We start from the raw sequence: 17196 nt of genomic DNA, 5'->3' as shown, positions 1-17196 counted from the left end.
AATTAACCAAGATGTCCTTGAGGAAACATTGATTAACATCTTTCTTAATAAACAACTGTAAGTGAAGTCTTCATACAAGGATATATACAAATTTAGAAAAATGACTAAGGATGCTTACATTAATACAAAACAATAACTAAGGATGCTTACGTTAATACAAATCATGATTTATATCCTGTTATTATTAATGATGTGTGTACAATACTTATACATTTAAATGATTAATCAATAAGATTTACATGTATAAACATATTTTAAAATGGATTGTTTTGCTTTCTTAAATAAAAGTTACATAACCACCAACTGTTGACACAAAGTGAAAAATGAGAAAAAAAGAGAAGGTATGCGGCTTAAGTCAGTCTGTATGTAAAATCACAAAAAGAAAAATTAATAGTCATTGATATTAAAGCATTAACCTGTCATACAGCTGCATATGTTTCAAATGCTGAGGTTTGCAGTTAAATGCAGAAGACTTTGTAATTTCTTTTTATAAACTTTAAAACACATTTCTGGTGTTGTATGTTAAATAATCAAACAATAGTCATGGAGATTTGATTTTTTTTGGTTACAGATTGAATGCATGGAAAGGGAGATTATTCAATGAAATTTTCCTTTAGCATAACAATATTTCAGACAATGAGAAATTAAAAAAATCAGAAATAGATTTGATTTTTTTTACCAATCAATAATTAGCAAGAATTATACTTAATTGTATCCATATAATAGAAAAACAAAGGATATGGGGTATCCATCCATGACACAAAATAAGTACATGCACATAAAAAAAACACATTAAAAGCAAAGGAACAGCACTTTTATTGCTGTTCTTCATCTCAAAGTCACAGTGAGGCCTACAACACGAAGCAAAAAAAAAACTCTCACCTCACTGCAAGTTTGAGACGGCCCCTAGCAACGTCTTGAGCAGAATTCTTTGCAGAAATAATTTGGATAAACTTTGTAAGATGTAATACCACCTAATCGGGCCCGGTCAAAAAAGAACATACTGGAAAGTACATGTAGTACATATTAAAAACAAAATAGTTCATACACATAAGTATGCACTTGATATATAGTTTTTACTCTTTTTGTTTTAAACTACAGGAAATTGCTACTGGATCTCTGCTATGTAAATTTATTATTTGGTGTATGGATACACATGATACCACTAATGAAAGTAAAGATTATAATGTATTATTGTGTTTTTCAGACATACAGAGACTTTTTCACAAATATACCACATACAAATGCAGTGACTCTTATAGCATCAGTTATATGTATGGTGTTTCTGTATACAATAAAAACATATATCAACCAGAATCCAAAAATAAAACCAAGACTGAAAATGCCTGTACCTGTAGAGTTGATAGCAGTAAGTGTAGATGTTAAAAAATATAAACATGGTTGCCTCTAATTGTTTACATGTACTTCATTTGAACTTTGGTGGATAGTTGTCTCATTGGCAATCATACCACATCTCCTTATTTTTATATGTTAAATTGTAGCAATTATACCATTTCTGTAATTGAGAAAGTTTTTTTGGGCACAATGTGCAAAAAATTTCTTTATTTTGTTTTTTCAAAGCCAATGCAAGCATCAACGAGAATAGGAAAGCATTATATTACCGTTAATATTGCCACATACTGTGAAAGTACTTTTATTCGTGGGGTACCAATTTTTTGGGTTTTTTGTGGATGGCTTTATCCACGAATTTAAGAATGTAGGACAGAAAATCACAGGACGAAAAGTCACAGACAAAAAGTCACGGACAAAAAGTCACAGGACAAAAAGTAACAATCTAGTTTTGAGATTGTTTTTCTTTGAAGAAGAAAACACTTTTAAAAAAAATATATATTTTCGATTTTTCTTCAACTATTATATATAGAGAAACTTTGTAATTAAAATTTATTCAATAAATATCAATAATGATCAAATAATTGTTATGAAAAAAAAATGTCAAAGTGGATTTGCTTTTAAATGGCTTCATGCTGTATGAATATATCCTTCGCATGATTAAAATTTAATAATTTTTCATTTATCAAGGCATATGAACAATTTCCTAAGTTAAAAAAATAATATAATTATGTAGTAAAAAGAAAATATTTCACGATCTTTCTCTTATATATCCAAACAATTGTCAACTAACTATTTGTGACTTTTTGTCCTATCAAATTTGTGACTTTATGTCCTGTGACTTTTTGTCCTGTGACTTTCTGCCCATTTACCGAATTTAAGTGTCCAACGAAATAAAACAACAGTTGCCCAAATCAAAACATGGAAATATCCCCATGAAGGTTTGACTACATGGATATGGGCATATCTTCTAGAGAATACATCAAAGGTGATCAAAACCCACTATGAACTATATATACAACTTAAAGACAGGATTTTACTTATTTAATCCTTAAAAAAAACCTAAACTGTATGACGTTCAACCTTTTAATTCTCATGAAAAAACAGTTTTTATCGATGAAAGTCAGACTTCAGGTGATGATATGCGATGATGAAGTGTGCATTTTATCTCCTCATAATCCTCATACGAAAAAAATAATTTCATATTGGGCTTGGTTTTTTATTTCATAAGAATGAATTTCTTGAATCCAAAGTTCATTTGGAGCATTTTGTTATGTAACTGTTTTCCTTAAGATGAGTGACATGTTTATGGTCCTGTTGATCATTAGATCTTGGGTTAATTAGTGTCATCAGTTCTGATTACATGTGTGCATCAATTAAAATGTTTACTATGCAATTTCCCTCAATCGAGATAACTTGTAAGCATAGATGAATCAGCTTTAAAATATATCAGAATCAATATAAAACAATATATGATTATTTTCAAGAATCTTTGATTCTGATTGCTCCAAATTCTTCATTTGTTTTTTCTTCTTCAGGAAACTAAAAAAGTCCACGAATTTAAGAACCCACGAACATGTAACTTTTACTCAAACCACGAAAATTGATACCCACGAATAAAAGTACTTTCACAGTAATCTATTTTCAAAATGCTTTTTTTTAAATGTTCAAATGCAACATATTTCAACAAACTCATTGAAAAGTTTCTACTTCACATCACAATTGTAAGTCATTAGTGGCATCTTGGTAAACAACAACAAGAAATGCTAGATTCTTCATTACCCTGAAAAATAGATCAAAGCAATATTACTAACTTTGAAGATTACTTGTAATATAAACAAAATTAATAAAATAATAACAATAAAAATTAATCAACCTTTGGCAATTTATAAAAATCAACTTTTCTATTAAAATGTGAAAAAAGGAAAAAAGAAAAAGAAAGAATTTCATTGCAATCTATCAAACAATTATATAGCTATGTTACAAGTGTACAGAATGAATACGTGGAAAGGGAGATAATTCAATAAAATTTTGCACAACTTGAATGTATTGTATAAAAGGTCTCTGTAAAAAAGATTTTACTTGATTTTTAGATACACATCTTTTCAATTAATTATGAACATGATGAATTATTTTTTTTGAACAGGTTGTTTTAGGAACTTTAATTTCCTATGGTGCTAACTTGCAAAGAGATTTTGGTGTCACACAGGTCGGAGATATTCCTGTTGGGTAAGTCAAATAAAAGTGGTAGTCCAATTTGCAACTCTCCAGATTTGTGAGGGATTTCCCCATGAGTTGTGCCGACCTCAATTATATGACCTAAATACCTAAAAAAAAAGTATGCAAAGGAGATAAAAATACAATAGTATTAACAGTAGATTAAACATTTATGATGTGTAAGAGATGCATAAGGTCCTCTTGTGCTCTAAATTCCCCATGGAGACATTAAAAAGTTGGCAGATATGTTAACTAATTCAAAACCGAAGAATATTAACAGTAGACTAAAAACATTTATGACGTATAAGAAATGCATTAGGTCCTCTAGTGTTTAAAATTCCATATGGAGACATTAAAAAGTTGACAGACATGTTAACTCATTCAAAACCTAAGAATATTAACAGTAGATTAGAAACATTTATGACATGTGTTAAAGATGCATTCGGTCCTCTAGTGTTTAAAATTCCCTATGAAGACATTAAAAAGTTGGCAGATATGTTAGCTCATTCAAAACCTAAGAATATTAACAGTAGACTAAAAATATGTATGCCATGTAAGAGATGCATTAGGTCCTCTAGTGCTTAAAATTCCTTATAGAGACATTAAAAAGTTGACAGACATGTTAACTCATTCAAAACCTAAGAATATTAACAGTAGATTAGAAACATTTATGACATGTGTTAAAGATGCATTCGGTCCTCTAGTGTTTAAAATTCCCTATGAAGACATTAAAAGGTTGGCAGATATGTTAGCTCATTCAAAACCTAAGAATATTAACAGTAGACTAAAAATATGTATGCCATGTAAGAGATGCATTAGGTCCTCTAGTGCTTAAAATTCCTTATAGAGACATTAAAAAGTTGACAGACATGTTAACTCATTCAAAACCTAAGAATATTAACAGTAGATTAGAAACATTTATGACATGTGTTAAAGATGCATTCGGTCCTCTATTGTTTAAAATTCCCTATGAAGACATTAAAAAGTTGTCAGATATGTTAGCTCATTCAAAACCTAAGAATATTAACAGTAGACTAAAAATATGTATGCCATGTAAGAGATGCATTAGGTCCTCTAGTGCTTAAAATTCCTTATAGAGACATTAAAAAGTTGACAGACATGTTAACTCATTCAAAACCTAAGAATATTAACAGTAGATTAAAAACATTTATGACATGTGTAAGAGATGCATAAGGTCCTCTAGTGTTTAAAATTCCCTATGAAGACATTAAAAAGTTGGCAGATATGTTAGCTCATTCAAAACCTAAGAATATTAACAGTAGACTAAAAATATGTATGCCATGTAAGAGATGCATTAGGTCCTCTAGTGCTTAAAATTCCTTATAGAGACATTAAAAAGTTGACAGACATGTTAACTCATTCAAAACCTTAGAATATTAACAGTAGATTAGAAACATTTATGACATGTGTTAAAGATGCATTCGGTCCTCTAGTGTTTAAAATTCCCTATGAAGACATTAAAAAGTTGGCAGATATGTTAGCTCATTCAAAACCTAAGAATATTAACAGTAGACTAAAAATATGTATGCCATGTAAGAGATGCATTAGGTCCTCTAGTGCTTAAAATTCCTTATAGAGACATTAAAAAGTTGACAGACATGTTAACTCATTCAAAACCTAAGAATATTAACAGTAGATTAGAAACATTTATGACATGTGTTAAAGATGCATTCGGTCCTCTATTGTTTAAAATTCCCTATGAAGACATTAAAAAGTTGTCAGATATGTTAGCTCATTCAAAACCTAAGAATATTAACAGTAGACTAAAAATATGTATGCCATGTAAGAGATGCATTAGGTCCTCTAGTGCTTAAAATTCCTTATAGAGACATTAAAAAGTTGACAGACATGTTAACTCATTCAAAACCTAAGAATATTAACAGTAGATTAAAAACATTTATGACATGTGTAAGAGATGCATAAGGTCCTCTAGTGTTTAAAATTCCCCATGGAGATGTTTAAAAAGTTGGCAGATAAATTAACTCATTCAAAACCTATGAATATTAACAGTAGATCAAAAACATTTATGACGTGTAAGAGATGCATTAGGTCCTCTAGTGCTTAAAATTCCCTATGGAGATGTTTAAAAAGTTGGCAGATATGTTAACTCATTCAAAAACTTTTTAACTAGCACCCATGTTATTTTTTAAAAGAAATAAAAAAAAAACCAATCCACTTCATACTTTTTTGACTAAAAATACAGGAGTTTTGTATCAAATTTCAGAAAACAAAATATTCTCAGGAAAATTACGTCGTCATGATTATGGGAAGTACAAAAATACAAATGACATTTACATGTTTATATTGATAGCAAAAAGGAGTCCTAATTTGGCAAGGCAATTCTGTAACTTCTTTCTAGAAAGAGTGAAATAAACACACAGTAGCAGATGATAATTTTAGCTATTAAAATTAGATTAGATAATAAAATAATTTAGATATAAACCAAAAAAAAAATGAATGTGATTCAGGTGACACAATAATAACTACCTTTGAACATAGAAGCATGTTAAATAAAATATTTAATGAACAGACATCACAATTTAAAACCACCTTATAATTATAAAATTTCAATTGCAAATCATCATTAGATATGTATTTTTTAAGATACTTTTAAATCGTGCATGCAGTTGAGTAGAGTGGGTGACACGCTATGTATTTTCATATGTTAATGGGGTGTTGGTGGTGGTGTTCTGTTCTTGTATCTTAATTGCCTTCCATTTGGAGAGGCCTTTTTCCACAATTCATGACGTCACAATTTGATCTATATAATGTTGGCAAGATCTACCTATAAAAAAATGTCTGGTTGAAAATGTGAGTGTAATATAGATCTTTAGATTTCAAATTTCCTTTAAAACACTAGATAATCTTATAATTTAGATTTTGCATGCAACAGACAAAGGTTTTATGTAAGTTTTGATTTATATGAAATGTTTTATATTAAACTTGTATCAAAATTACTTCAGAATTATTTCTGAGACCAAAACAAGGGAAACAACTCAATTTTTAAAATATTTTACAAGGATGAACAATTGACTTGTTCTGATAATTCCATCTAGTAATTTTAAATGTTTAAAAGTATTCTTATTTGTTTGTGTCTTTAAGTATTTATGAAATGTTAATGATTTTTTTAAATGGGAGGGACTGTTTCATTAGCATCCTTGTACTTCCGTTTTGAGAAGATCATGTCTGTCTCAGCCCTGTTAGTGATGCTTCAGATGCTTTGGTCTCATACTTACCTTGTTTAAATGTTTAGTTTAATGAACAGGTTTATTTTTTTTTAAGAAGATCTTATACCAGACCATTGATATGAGGTACCCTATTGTTAATTTCTTAACCTCCATTGATTTCAGTTTCAAGATGAATAATGAGGTTCTGATCATTTTAAGAGTCATGCTTTAGCAACTCAATGATATAAAAGAAGTCAGATTGGGCCAATTCCCACTTCATTTAAAACATTATGGCAACTTTGGTGATTTGGGTGGGCCCTTTCAGGTAAGGATCCAGGATTCTTAAAAAGGGGGAGGGGGGCCTGGCAAGCCAAGGTTTGGGGCAATATTTGTAAAAATTCTATGCATTTATCATATTCTAAGTTCCATAAGGAAGGCCTGGATTTATAACATGTTTAATATCTTATCCAAAAAAGAACATTAGGTCCACCTCAGGGTTGTCCCTGGCAACTAAGCAATTTATACATTGATAAACATTTCATTGAAGGAAGTTAATGTAATTGATCATTGATATCTAATAAAATAATGAATGATAATGAAATAAACAGATTAGAAAAGAGAGTAAAATTTGTATGTTTACCTAGTTTCTTTTTCTATATCAACAATGAAAAATTAAAAAAATCCATATTTGTCACTAAAATCAGTAGGAAAACATTTTTGTAATGACAAACACATATTTTTATTACAGGATGCCTATACCTAAAGTACCAAATTTCAGTATGATACCAGATGTGATAGCAGATGCCTTTGCCATTAGTATTGTTGTTTTTGCCATTTCTGTTTCCATGGGCAAGATATTAGCCAAAAAATATGATTATGAGATTAATTCCAATCAGGTAGAAATGATAGGACTCTCAGTGTATTGAATATCTATACTGTGGATTCATTTATTTTCGTGGGTTCTAATTTTCGTTGATTGAGGAAATTTTTTTTATTTTTGTGGATATTTGATTTTGTGATTTTGCCAAAATTTACATAAAAGCCTATAGAAATTTTGCACTTCGTTGAACATTTAGAATCGTGGTTGACCTTTACCAAGGAAATGAACGAAAACTGGTTCCCTGACCATTAATAATGAATCCACAGTTGTATCAATGTTTTAAGATTGAGAATTAATCTGCCTTAAAAAAAGTTTTATCGTCAATACAATTACTAGAGAAAGTTGAGAAAAATTAACGTATGGATGTTTAACATAAGTATGTTTTACATATTCAGGACAAGAACATGTTGATGTTATAAAAAATTACTTTGTTTTGTGATAGACACATACTTACTGGAAGTTTTACTTTCTATGTCATCAAATAATAATAGTTATTAGGAATAGTGTTCTATTTGACCTTTGATGACCTTGGTGTAATGGAAAAGAATGGATGTGGTGTATTAGTTCATGACACAAATCCCAACACACCCTTAAAAAAACCTGTAGCATGCTGGCTCAAATTCAGAAATTAGTTCAATCTGTGGCTAAGACTTGATTTGTAATTTGTATTTGCTGCTTCTCAGCTAACAAATAGCATTTTATGATTAGAAAGAAAGTTTGGATAGATTTTAATCCTAGTAAAAGATAGGTGAAAGATAACAAAAGGACATTCAAACTTAAGTTGAAAACAAACTGACAACACCATGGCTAAAAAAAAAACAATAAAAAAACTAACAACAGTATAATATACAAAACATAACAAAATGTAGAAGGTCAAGTAACAACAACACTTTAAGGAATGCTCCAGTAATTTATTGAGGTTGACATGTTTCGGTGGCTAGGCCACCGTCATTAGGATAGAAAACAATACATAAAATCATGCTGAGGTACAAAATCAGATTGAGAAAATTAAAACGTCACAATGTTGCTATGGTGAGTAACGTTATAAATAGCAATTGAAAGAGAAAGTGAAAGTAAGTATATATGGAAGTAAACTATAAAACATAACAAAGAAAACCGAAGACTGAACAAGATAGAAAGATAATGTGTTTTCGTGTAGAGTTGTTATCTTATTATCTTCAATGATAAAATCTGTCTGTCAATTAAGTTATTAAAAGTATTATGATGTCCATAGATGTCTCCAAACAGATTACCCTTAAAAATGTTCAAGATTTATTAACATATTTTTTGACAAACATTTCAAATCAAATGCATTTCTTTTATTGTTGTTGTAATTTTACTTTTCTGTGTTTCAGGAGTTAATAGCATATGCAGCTTGTAATATAGTCAGTTCATTCTTCTCTGCCTTTGTTTCATCAGCATCATTATCCAGAAGTCTTGTTCAAGAAAATGTTGGTGGTAAAACACAGGTAATAATAATGACTACTACTACTAAGGATTTAAACTAGATTTACGATAAGGGTTCACAGTTAGAAATTGATGAGAAAATTGATGAGATTTTGACACTTTTTATCACCGATTTATTAATAAGGATATGATATATGATATACCTTAGCAGTTGTATCAAGTAAGACCAAAGAGAGCTATGGTTTTATAATTATACAGGTTCACAATTAAATCCTAGTTTAATGTTTACATCTTAATTTGTGTGGGTGTGCAATTCAGGGCAGATCAACACATAGAAAAAAAAATTGTTTATACAATTGATCTACTGGTATATAAGATATAGTCAATTACAGGAAAGAATTCCTTTATTTAACCAGAATCTCGGGTTTCCTTCAGATACGAATTTTACCATCTTAAAATTGTACATATATATGGGAAAAATTGTGTTAAATGCCATCGAGAAACAATTATAAAATATTTTTTTCAGATACTTCAAATTCATAATATAGAATTAAAATCGTTATTGAGTGCTTTGAAAGATGTGCTGTTACAGCTAATTTCTTTCGCATATTGAAATATGATAATTTAAAATGGTATGTTCAAGATATTATTCTGTGATTAAATGCACTGTTAAATTGAAAGAAAAAAGTGAATGACTCGATAGCTGGTGCTCAATCTAGTTTATTACATTGTAACTGTTTTCTTTCCAGGTAGTAGGATTAGTGTCTAGTGCTTTACTTTTAATGGTCTTGCTGTTGTTAGGACCTTACTTCAAAACATTACCAAAGGTGAGTCATACTTTCTGTTTCACAATATAAAGGACTAAAGACTATGGGCAAATGATTTTGTCAGTTCTTCAAGAATTTAAAACAAGTAGTTCAAGTTCTTATTTACCTATTACGATGTTTTTTACTAAAACACTTTTTAAAGACATTTTGTTTGCTTAACTAGGCCAGTAGTGGTCTAAATAGTTCATCTAATTTATCACTATCATTACAGGGGTTGTGAGAATGAACCCCACACTTGGCAGGTGGGTTTGAACACAAATCTTAATTGACTAGGATTGCTAGTTTTTTTATCGAAGGTTGGTGGTTTTCTTCGGACTTTCCAGCTTCCTCCGCCAATAAAAAAACTGGCCACCAATATATAACCAATAGTGCTGAAAGTGGCATTTAACACCAACAAACAATCAATCAATCAACAAAGGATTTCATTTTGATCAAGTTTTTGTCATACATATTTTAATTTCAGAAGAATAATAGCAATTACTACTTATTATTCTATAAAAGCATTTGTGTTTTTGTTGTTTTTCAGTGTATCTTAGCATCTATAATTATTGTAGCATTACAAGGAATGTTTAGACAGTTTTTTGAGCTTCAAAGATTATGGAAGCTATCAAAAATAGATTTTGTAAGTACTGAATTATGATTTAAGCCTGTGTTAAAGTCTGACTTGGGACGAAAAAACAAAAGTGAACAAATGCGTACATGCAAGTTGTTTCATGATATCTGTATCTTTTGTTTGTTGTCTTGGACTTTGTACATAAGTTATTGTATTCTCGGTTTGTTTCACTTTACATAATTGTTTCACTTGAGATACATTTATGAATGAATTTTGTTTAAATCTTTGATAAATGATTGTTTTCCATGTGCTCACAACTCATCTCACAATTATGATTTCCACACTACATTTAAATCATTGCACTATGAATTTAATATTGGGTCATGATACACAGAAGTACCCCTTCATTGGTTGATTTGTGGTTGCTTTATGTCACCTCAGCACAAAAAGTCCAATCACAGCAAAAAAGTACCTCTTCAGGTTGACAACTATCAAAGTGAGGCTATTATACATGACCAAATGTTTGATCAAATTTATTGGACTTCATTTTTGCACCAACAACAAAAGTATCATTGATGCAGACTGTTGGAATAATCACAGTACTAAGGTCTATTATTAGCATTATATTAAAGTATAGAGAAATTTGAAAAAAATAAATTTGTAATAGGTAATTTCTGAGCAATTTTAAGCAACAAACATTAAAATACAAAATGTTTTAAATGACTTTTTTTATTGCAGTTTATTTGGTTATCCACATTTTTAGCCACTGTGCTGTTAGATGTAGATCTTGGTCTCCTTGTAGGAGTTGTGATAGGGTTATTAACTATAGTATATAGAGTTCAGAGGTAAATTATATGTATAGAGCTCTACATCATTCATATTGAATGTTAACTTATTGTAGAATTATAGTTTTAATTTGTCTTGTGTTTTGAATTGGTTAATAAGTAATATATGCAAGTTCAATAATATTTAAAAAAATCACAAAGCTGTTAGTGTTGTTTCATTGATTAGTAATTGGCTACTTATTATATGTTGGTTTCATGTGAAAAGGGAGATAAGTCATGTAAACTATTATGTTTCAATGGAAGGTGAATTTTAAATAGTAGAAACAAAAGAAAATCATAATAATAGTAAAAAAACAATATGTTGTTTTCTGTTTGGTGATTTGAGAATATGAAAAGAAAAATACAGTGCATATACATGTATATATCTAAAAACCTTTGCTAATGAATTTTTTATGGAATACTGGATTGATTGAAAACTAAAATTCTTATTGAGGAATCTTATGAACATTGAACATTGACATGCCAGATGATCATACCAATTAATTTTATGTCTTTTATTTACAGACCATATGCATGTGTATTAGGTCAAATTCCAAACACAGATATTTATAGAGATGTTAAAGTTTATAAAGAAGTAAGTAGCAGATTAGAAATAAAATTTATGTAATTTGTCTTGCTCCTGAGCAGATTTTGTAAACATTTATAAAACATTCTATTAGCATCTGAATAAATTATGACGTTTTACATCAAAGAAAAATTACATCTTGCACATTCAGGTGAAAAAAAAGTCATTACAGATTGATTATTTATTGCTTAACCTCACATCAACTTATAAAGGCTATATCACCCCAAAAAAATCATTACAGCAGATAGCCGTTGCTGTTGACCACTGAAGTCATATTAAACGGGATATAATCAAAATATTTCATTTTACACATGCTTGATTTAATGTTAGAAGTGCTGTCTGCATAAACTTTTATCATAACCAATTTAAACTTGTTATAGAATTTATCTTTAATTTTCTTTATGTAATTCTTCAAAGCATGTTTTGAATCAATGCAAAAAAACTGATGTACAAAATCAAAATAAATCATGCATTTTAGGTTTAATATTGGTTATTGAAATGCAACATGTTAATTTTTAAACTATTCATGTATTTACATAGAATTTTCAATGTCTAACACTAGCTGAGATGATTTCATTTATACTAAGATTTCTATTTGTAGGCACAAGAATTTCCAAGATTAAAAATTTTCCGTTTTGAAAATGCTATATTTTTTGTTAGTGTAGAACATTTTCGTAATACACTGTATAAATGTACAATAAATCCTCGACATTTAAAGACTGAGATATCAAAAGCTAAATTGAAAGCATACAAACAAAGAGAGCAGCAAGAAGTAGAATATAATATTAGAGTAAGTACAAGACAGCATTTATATAAATAAAGAACACTAGAACACACCCGCGAAATCGCGGGCATTTAGAGCGTGGTTGAAAGTATGTAAACTGTTGTATGATGAATTTTTGTAAAAGATTTTATGACTGGAGAATTTCAGGAAAGGTATCAAAAGTCATAGGTACTTGGGGACAGGCCAATTTTTTTTAGCACTCCCCCTTTTTCCAAAGTCCCTTATTTTTTGTTTTCTGTTAATTTCAATTATTTTCGCGTTTGTCTGTATACTATGAACATACATATACTATAAGTAAAGTGTATTTGCTATTTACTATCAATTCCAAGTTTACCATCCACTGCTCTCTATATAATATATCAGTGACAGCCGTAGATAGTAAACTTGGAATTGATAGTAAATAGCAAATACGCTTTATTTATAGTATATGTATTTTCATAGTACAATGTAAACAGAAAAAACGCGAAAATAATTGTCCTGTCCCAAGGTATTTATGAAAAATTATGTTTGTATTGATGTCCAAAATTATGTAACTACAATTCCTAGGAATTTTTTTTTTCAATTTTCATATTTTGCATAGTAGCAAAAGTGATCATGGGTCACTTAGGCCTTCATTTTGACACATGAATGACTTTGGATCAGTTTTATATTAGATCAACGTCTAAGCAACTACATTTCGAAGACATATGTAAATGTCCTCATTCAATCAAATTGCTTACAAGGAAAATGACCTTCGTGGGATTAGTTCTCTTTATTTAACCTCCTTTAGGATGCATTTGTTTAGTCACTTGATTTGAACTGAATATTCATCTAATTTACATGAAATTGTGCAAAATTCTGACAATGCTTAACTTCACATGTATATTCTTTATCCTTTTTTTAGAATTCATCGTCAAATATGGATGGTGGTAGTATGGAGTTGACACCAATTGATTTACCTGATGTCACAGTTAATATTCCTGCAGTCCCATATGATATTGTTATACTGGACTGTTCCACTTGGAGTTTTATTGATTCTATGGGGGTTAAAGCTTTAACTAATGTAAGTCTTTACATGTTGTCTTAGAAATGAAGACAATCCCAAAGCCACTGTCATTAAAATTAGCTTTGAGATAATCAATTGCTGAATGAGTAGGCACATAAGGTTAATAAAGGCTTTGAGAATCTATGAAAATTCAACGCTGGAATTACAATAGAAAAAAAATTTATGGTTTATTATTTCATTGGTTGCAAGAAGACGTTTATATTTAAGAAATAATTCTTTCATGCAATACCCTATGCTGATTTTTACATTGGCATACATTATATTTATTTATATCTTTATACCGAACCTTAGTGAGGCAAATATTATGCCTATATACATGTATATAGAGCATGGCATGATAGAATTAATTCGATTTTCATGGAAAATTTATAACTTTTGTACTTCGAAATGGGCCTCAAGGCCATTTTATTTGATGAAGCAAAAACATTATAGAAAACCAACTGTTTTACAGATTAAGAAATGAACAGATACATGTAACTTACTTTTAGAAATATTTAATTTAATTTCACAGCGTTCAAAACCAACAAAAATGTACAGTTTGATCTTCATGCAGAGTTGTTTTAATACAACTGACGTTGCAATTTTGATAATGACGTCTCACACTTGCACCCTATGTTCTACTGGAATTAGAACATGGCCTTGTTTACAAAGTGAAAGAAGAACGTAATATTAGAATTCAGTATAAAAAGTGTTTCCTTTTACTGTACAGCTTGTCTCATGTAAATTTACCACACACTCTGCTTAAATGGGGGATTGTGGAAAATGTATAGATATTGTTTTTCCATGGAATGTGTCTTTAGAGACCACACATCTGCTGATAATACATAGTTTACCATGGCCTTTGATCTTCAAAACTTATTAATTGCATATGGATTATGAAGAGTTGTGTACTGTAGTGTAAAATTTTGCCCAGAAGGTAGCTCTTTCTATATTTGTATGAAATTACATATGCTAATTTTCATTTACTTATTTTATATAGGTAATTAAAGAATACAGAGATGTAGAAATAGATATTTACTTAGCCTTCTGTAAAGGTGAGTTATCATATTTTGATTTGCTTCTCCTACAGTCCTTTTTTCTTATTTAAGACATACAACTTGTGTTTAACGAAAAATTTTCAAATTTTTGCACCACCAGTTTTTCAACTATTAGCAGTGATGAATCCTTAATGCTTTCCTTTCTATTTAAAAGATAGTTTCTTTGCAAGATATTATTCTCGATGAATAAAAACTTCACATTTGACATTATGGATATAAGAGATAAAAGTGATTTAATAATTTCTCACACTCCATAGTCAAATAAAGTTACATGATAATAGTTCTAAATTAACAATTGTCATTTTGCATGGATGCATTATTCAGGTTTTTTTTTGTGTTTCATACTTTTCAACTTTTTCGGTCCTTATACATTCTTGGCTTTCAAATATTCGGCTTTGAGTGTTCCTGATGAAGGTTAATCAAGAAAAGAGCTTCGGACGCATGAAATTGATAACGTGTTGTTTTCATTTTTCATTTTTTTAATAGATTTTCAGACAGTACTTTAAAAGTTTAATGCAAAGGGTGCTAATTTGTCATTTCAAAATCAAATTCATTCTCTGGGTAATGTTTTCAAGAGTATACAACAAAATGTCATTATTGGTTAACGATGTCTTACAATTAATATTCACCCACTTCTGCAACAATGTTTTCATTCTGCTGTACAAACAAGTAATTTATTTATATTCCTGTAGATTTTAAAGCAGTAGATTGTCATAAATTTAGTGATTAATCAAAACAAAAATTGAAAATAAATAACCCTATTCTACATTAAAATGAAAAGTTCTAAATTCAATAATCTAAAAGTCCTTGTTCCATTTATTTTCCTCCACAGCATTAGAACTAGAATCCATACATAAAAATACTTTTTTAAAAGAAGAGGGTGTGTATTTATTCCAGCCAGAGTTAAAGAAATGTTTTACAGAGAATTATATAACAATTGAATGGTTTTTTTTTCTAGCTGGAGTTCGAGAAATGTTTGAGAAGACAGGTTTCTTTGATATGTTAGACAGAGATAAGTTGTTTCCTACTATACATGATGCAGTATTACATACTTTTCAAGCACAGAAAAAGGTTAGATAACATCTGTCTTACAACTTTCAATTATATTTTGCCATTAATTAATTCCAGTTATTGAAAAAAGTTTCAATATTATTGTCATTTGTACCTTTGATATGAAGGGTCAACTGGTCAAGGTGCGTATTGTACAAAGCAAGACATTTACCAGTGGTCTACACTTAAGAATTCTGTATTTTCCTAGTTGCTGATATTCCATGTGATAATCATATTACTAATGTACGTTCAAATAACCTAAAAAGTAATTTCTATTGAAAAAGAAACATTAAGTACAGTTATGCTTAGACACTGCATTATGAAACTCAAAAGAAGCATGACCCTTCAAACTTTTAACTGAAGTGGATAGATCATTGTGTGTCCATGAAATCATTAAAATTCAATAGCAGAGAAGAAATCATGATTGAAAATGTTTGAAGATATTTTTATACAACAAATTTTTCAAAGTTAATATTTTACAACTTAAAGAAAGTCAAAGGAACAGTACAAGTTTTTAACTACAGAAGAAATGCCATCTATACCAAATTTTCAAAAATAATAAAAACATTTAGACAACCACGGAAAAGGTTCAAGACTTGGACAAGCATATGAATATGTGGTAGTGTTAATTGAATGATAATGTTTTTTATGCCCACGCCGTAGCGGTGGGGGCATTAAGTTTTATTTAAGTGCTTATTACCACAAAACACAGATCAAGTTTGAATTTTGGTTTGAAAGTTTTAGTTTCCGTTCTCTAAAGTTTGCCTCAACCAAATGTTATGAAACTTATACACAATAAAATTGAGAATGGAAATGGGGAATGTGTCAAAGAGACAACAACCCGACCATAGAGCAGACAACAGTCGAAGGCCACCAATGGGTCTTCAATGCAGCGAGAAACTCCCGCACCTGGAGGCGTCCTTCAGCTGGCCCCTAAACAAATATGTATACTAGTTCAGTGATAATGGACGTCATACTAAACTCCAAATTATACACAATGCTTATTACCACAAAACACAGATCAAGTTTGAATTTTGGTGGCGTCACTTTAATCGTTCTAGAGTTATGCCCCTTTATAAATGGAAAAATTGCAAAATTTTTATTTTCTTCTAAATATCAAGTATTTTTTAAAATCGGAGTTATCTTCCTTTGTCCATGATTATAGTTAAATCAACTACAATCAATGCTTTATACAATGCAATGTTTAATTTTGACTTCCACTGATAAAACACAGATCAAGTTGAAGTCAAGTAGTGTCACTTTAACCATTATTGAGTTATGCTCCTTTATAAATCGAAAGATTGCAAAATTTTTTGTTTCCGTTTTCTAACTTTAGTTCGCCTCAACCAAATGTTATGAAACTTATACACAATGCTTATTACTACATAATACAGATTAAGTACAAAATTTGGTGGCGACACTTTTACCGTTCTTGAGTTATGTCCATT

At 29.8% G+C, this 17196-nt stretch overlaps 1 protein-coding gene across 4 annotated transcripts in view; it reads left to right on the top strand.

Annotated features, from left to right (window-relative positions):
* Positions 1–17196, top strand: part of LOC127701987 (prestin-like) — a 64588-nt gene that overhangs the window by 36521 nt on the left and 10871 nt on the right. For all 4 annotated transcript variants that reach the window (XM_052205983.1, XM_052205960.1, XM_052205977.1 and 1 more), the window contains exons 6-17: positions 1208–1369; positions 3497–3579; positions 7504–7651; positions 8991–9104; positions 9792–9869; positions 10396–10491; positions 11161–11267; positions 11772–11841; positions 12434–12622; positions 13500–13658; positions 14641–14695; positions 15657–15769. In XM_052205983.1, the coding sequence (XP_052061943.1) occupies positions 1208–1369; positions 3497–3579; positions 7504–7651; positions 8991–9104; positions 9792–9869; positions 10396–10491; positions 11161–11267; positions 11772–11841; positions 12434–12622; positions 13500–13658; positions 14641–14695; positions 15657–15769 (1374 nt within the window). The remainder of the gene's footprint in view (positions 1–1207; positions 1370–3496; positions 3580–7503; positions 7652–8990; positions 9105–9791; positions 9870–10395; positions 10492–11160; positions 11268–11771; positions 11842–12433; positions 12623–13499; positions 13659–14640; positions 14696–15656; positions 15770–17196) is intronic.

This window comes from Mytilus californianus, unplaced genomic scaffold, assembly GCF_021869535.1.
Source record: "Mytilus californianus isolate M0D057914Y unplaced genomic scaffold, xbMytCali1.0.p SCAF_1, whole genome shotgun sequence".
Classification (NCBI taxonomy): Eukaryota; Metazoa; Mollusca; class Bivalvia; order Mytilida; family Mytilidae; genus Mytilus; species Mytilus californianus.
Note: the sequence above shows the minus strand (reverse complement) of the source record. Positions and strands in the feature narration are given on the sequence as shown.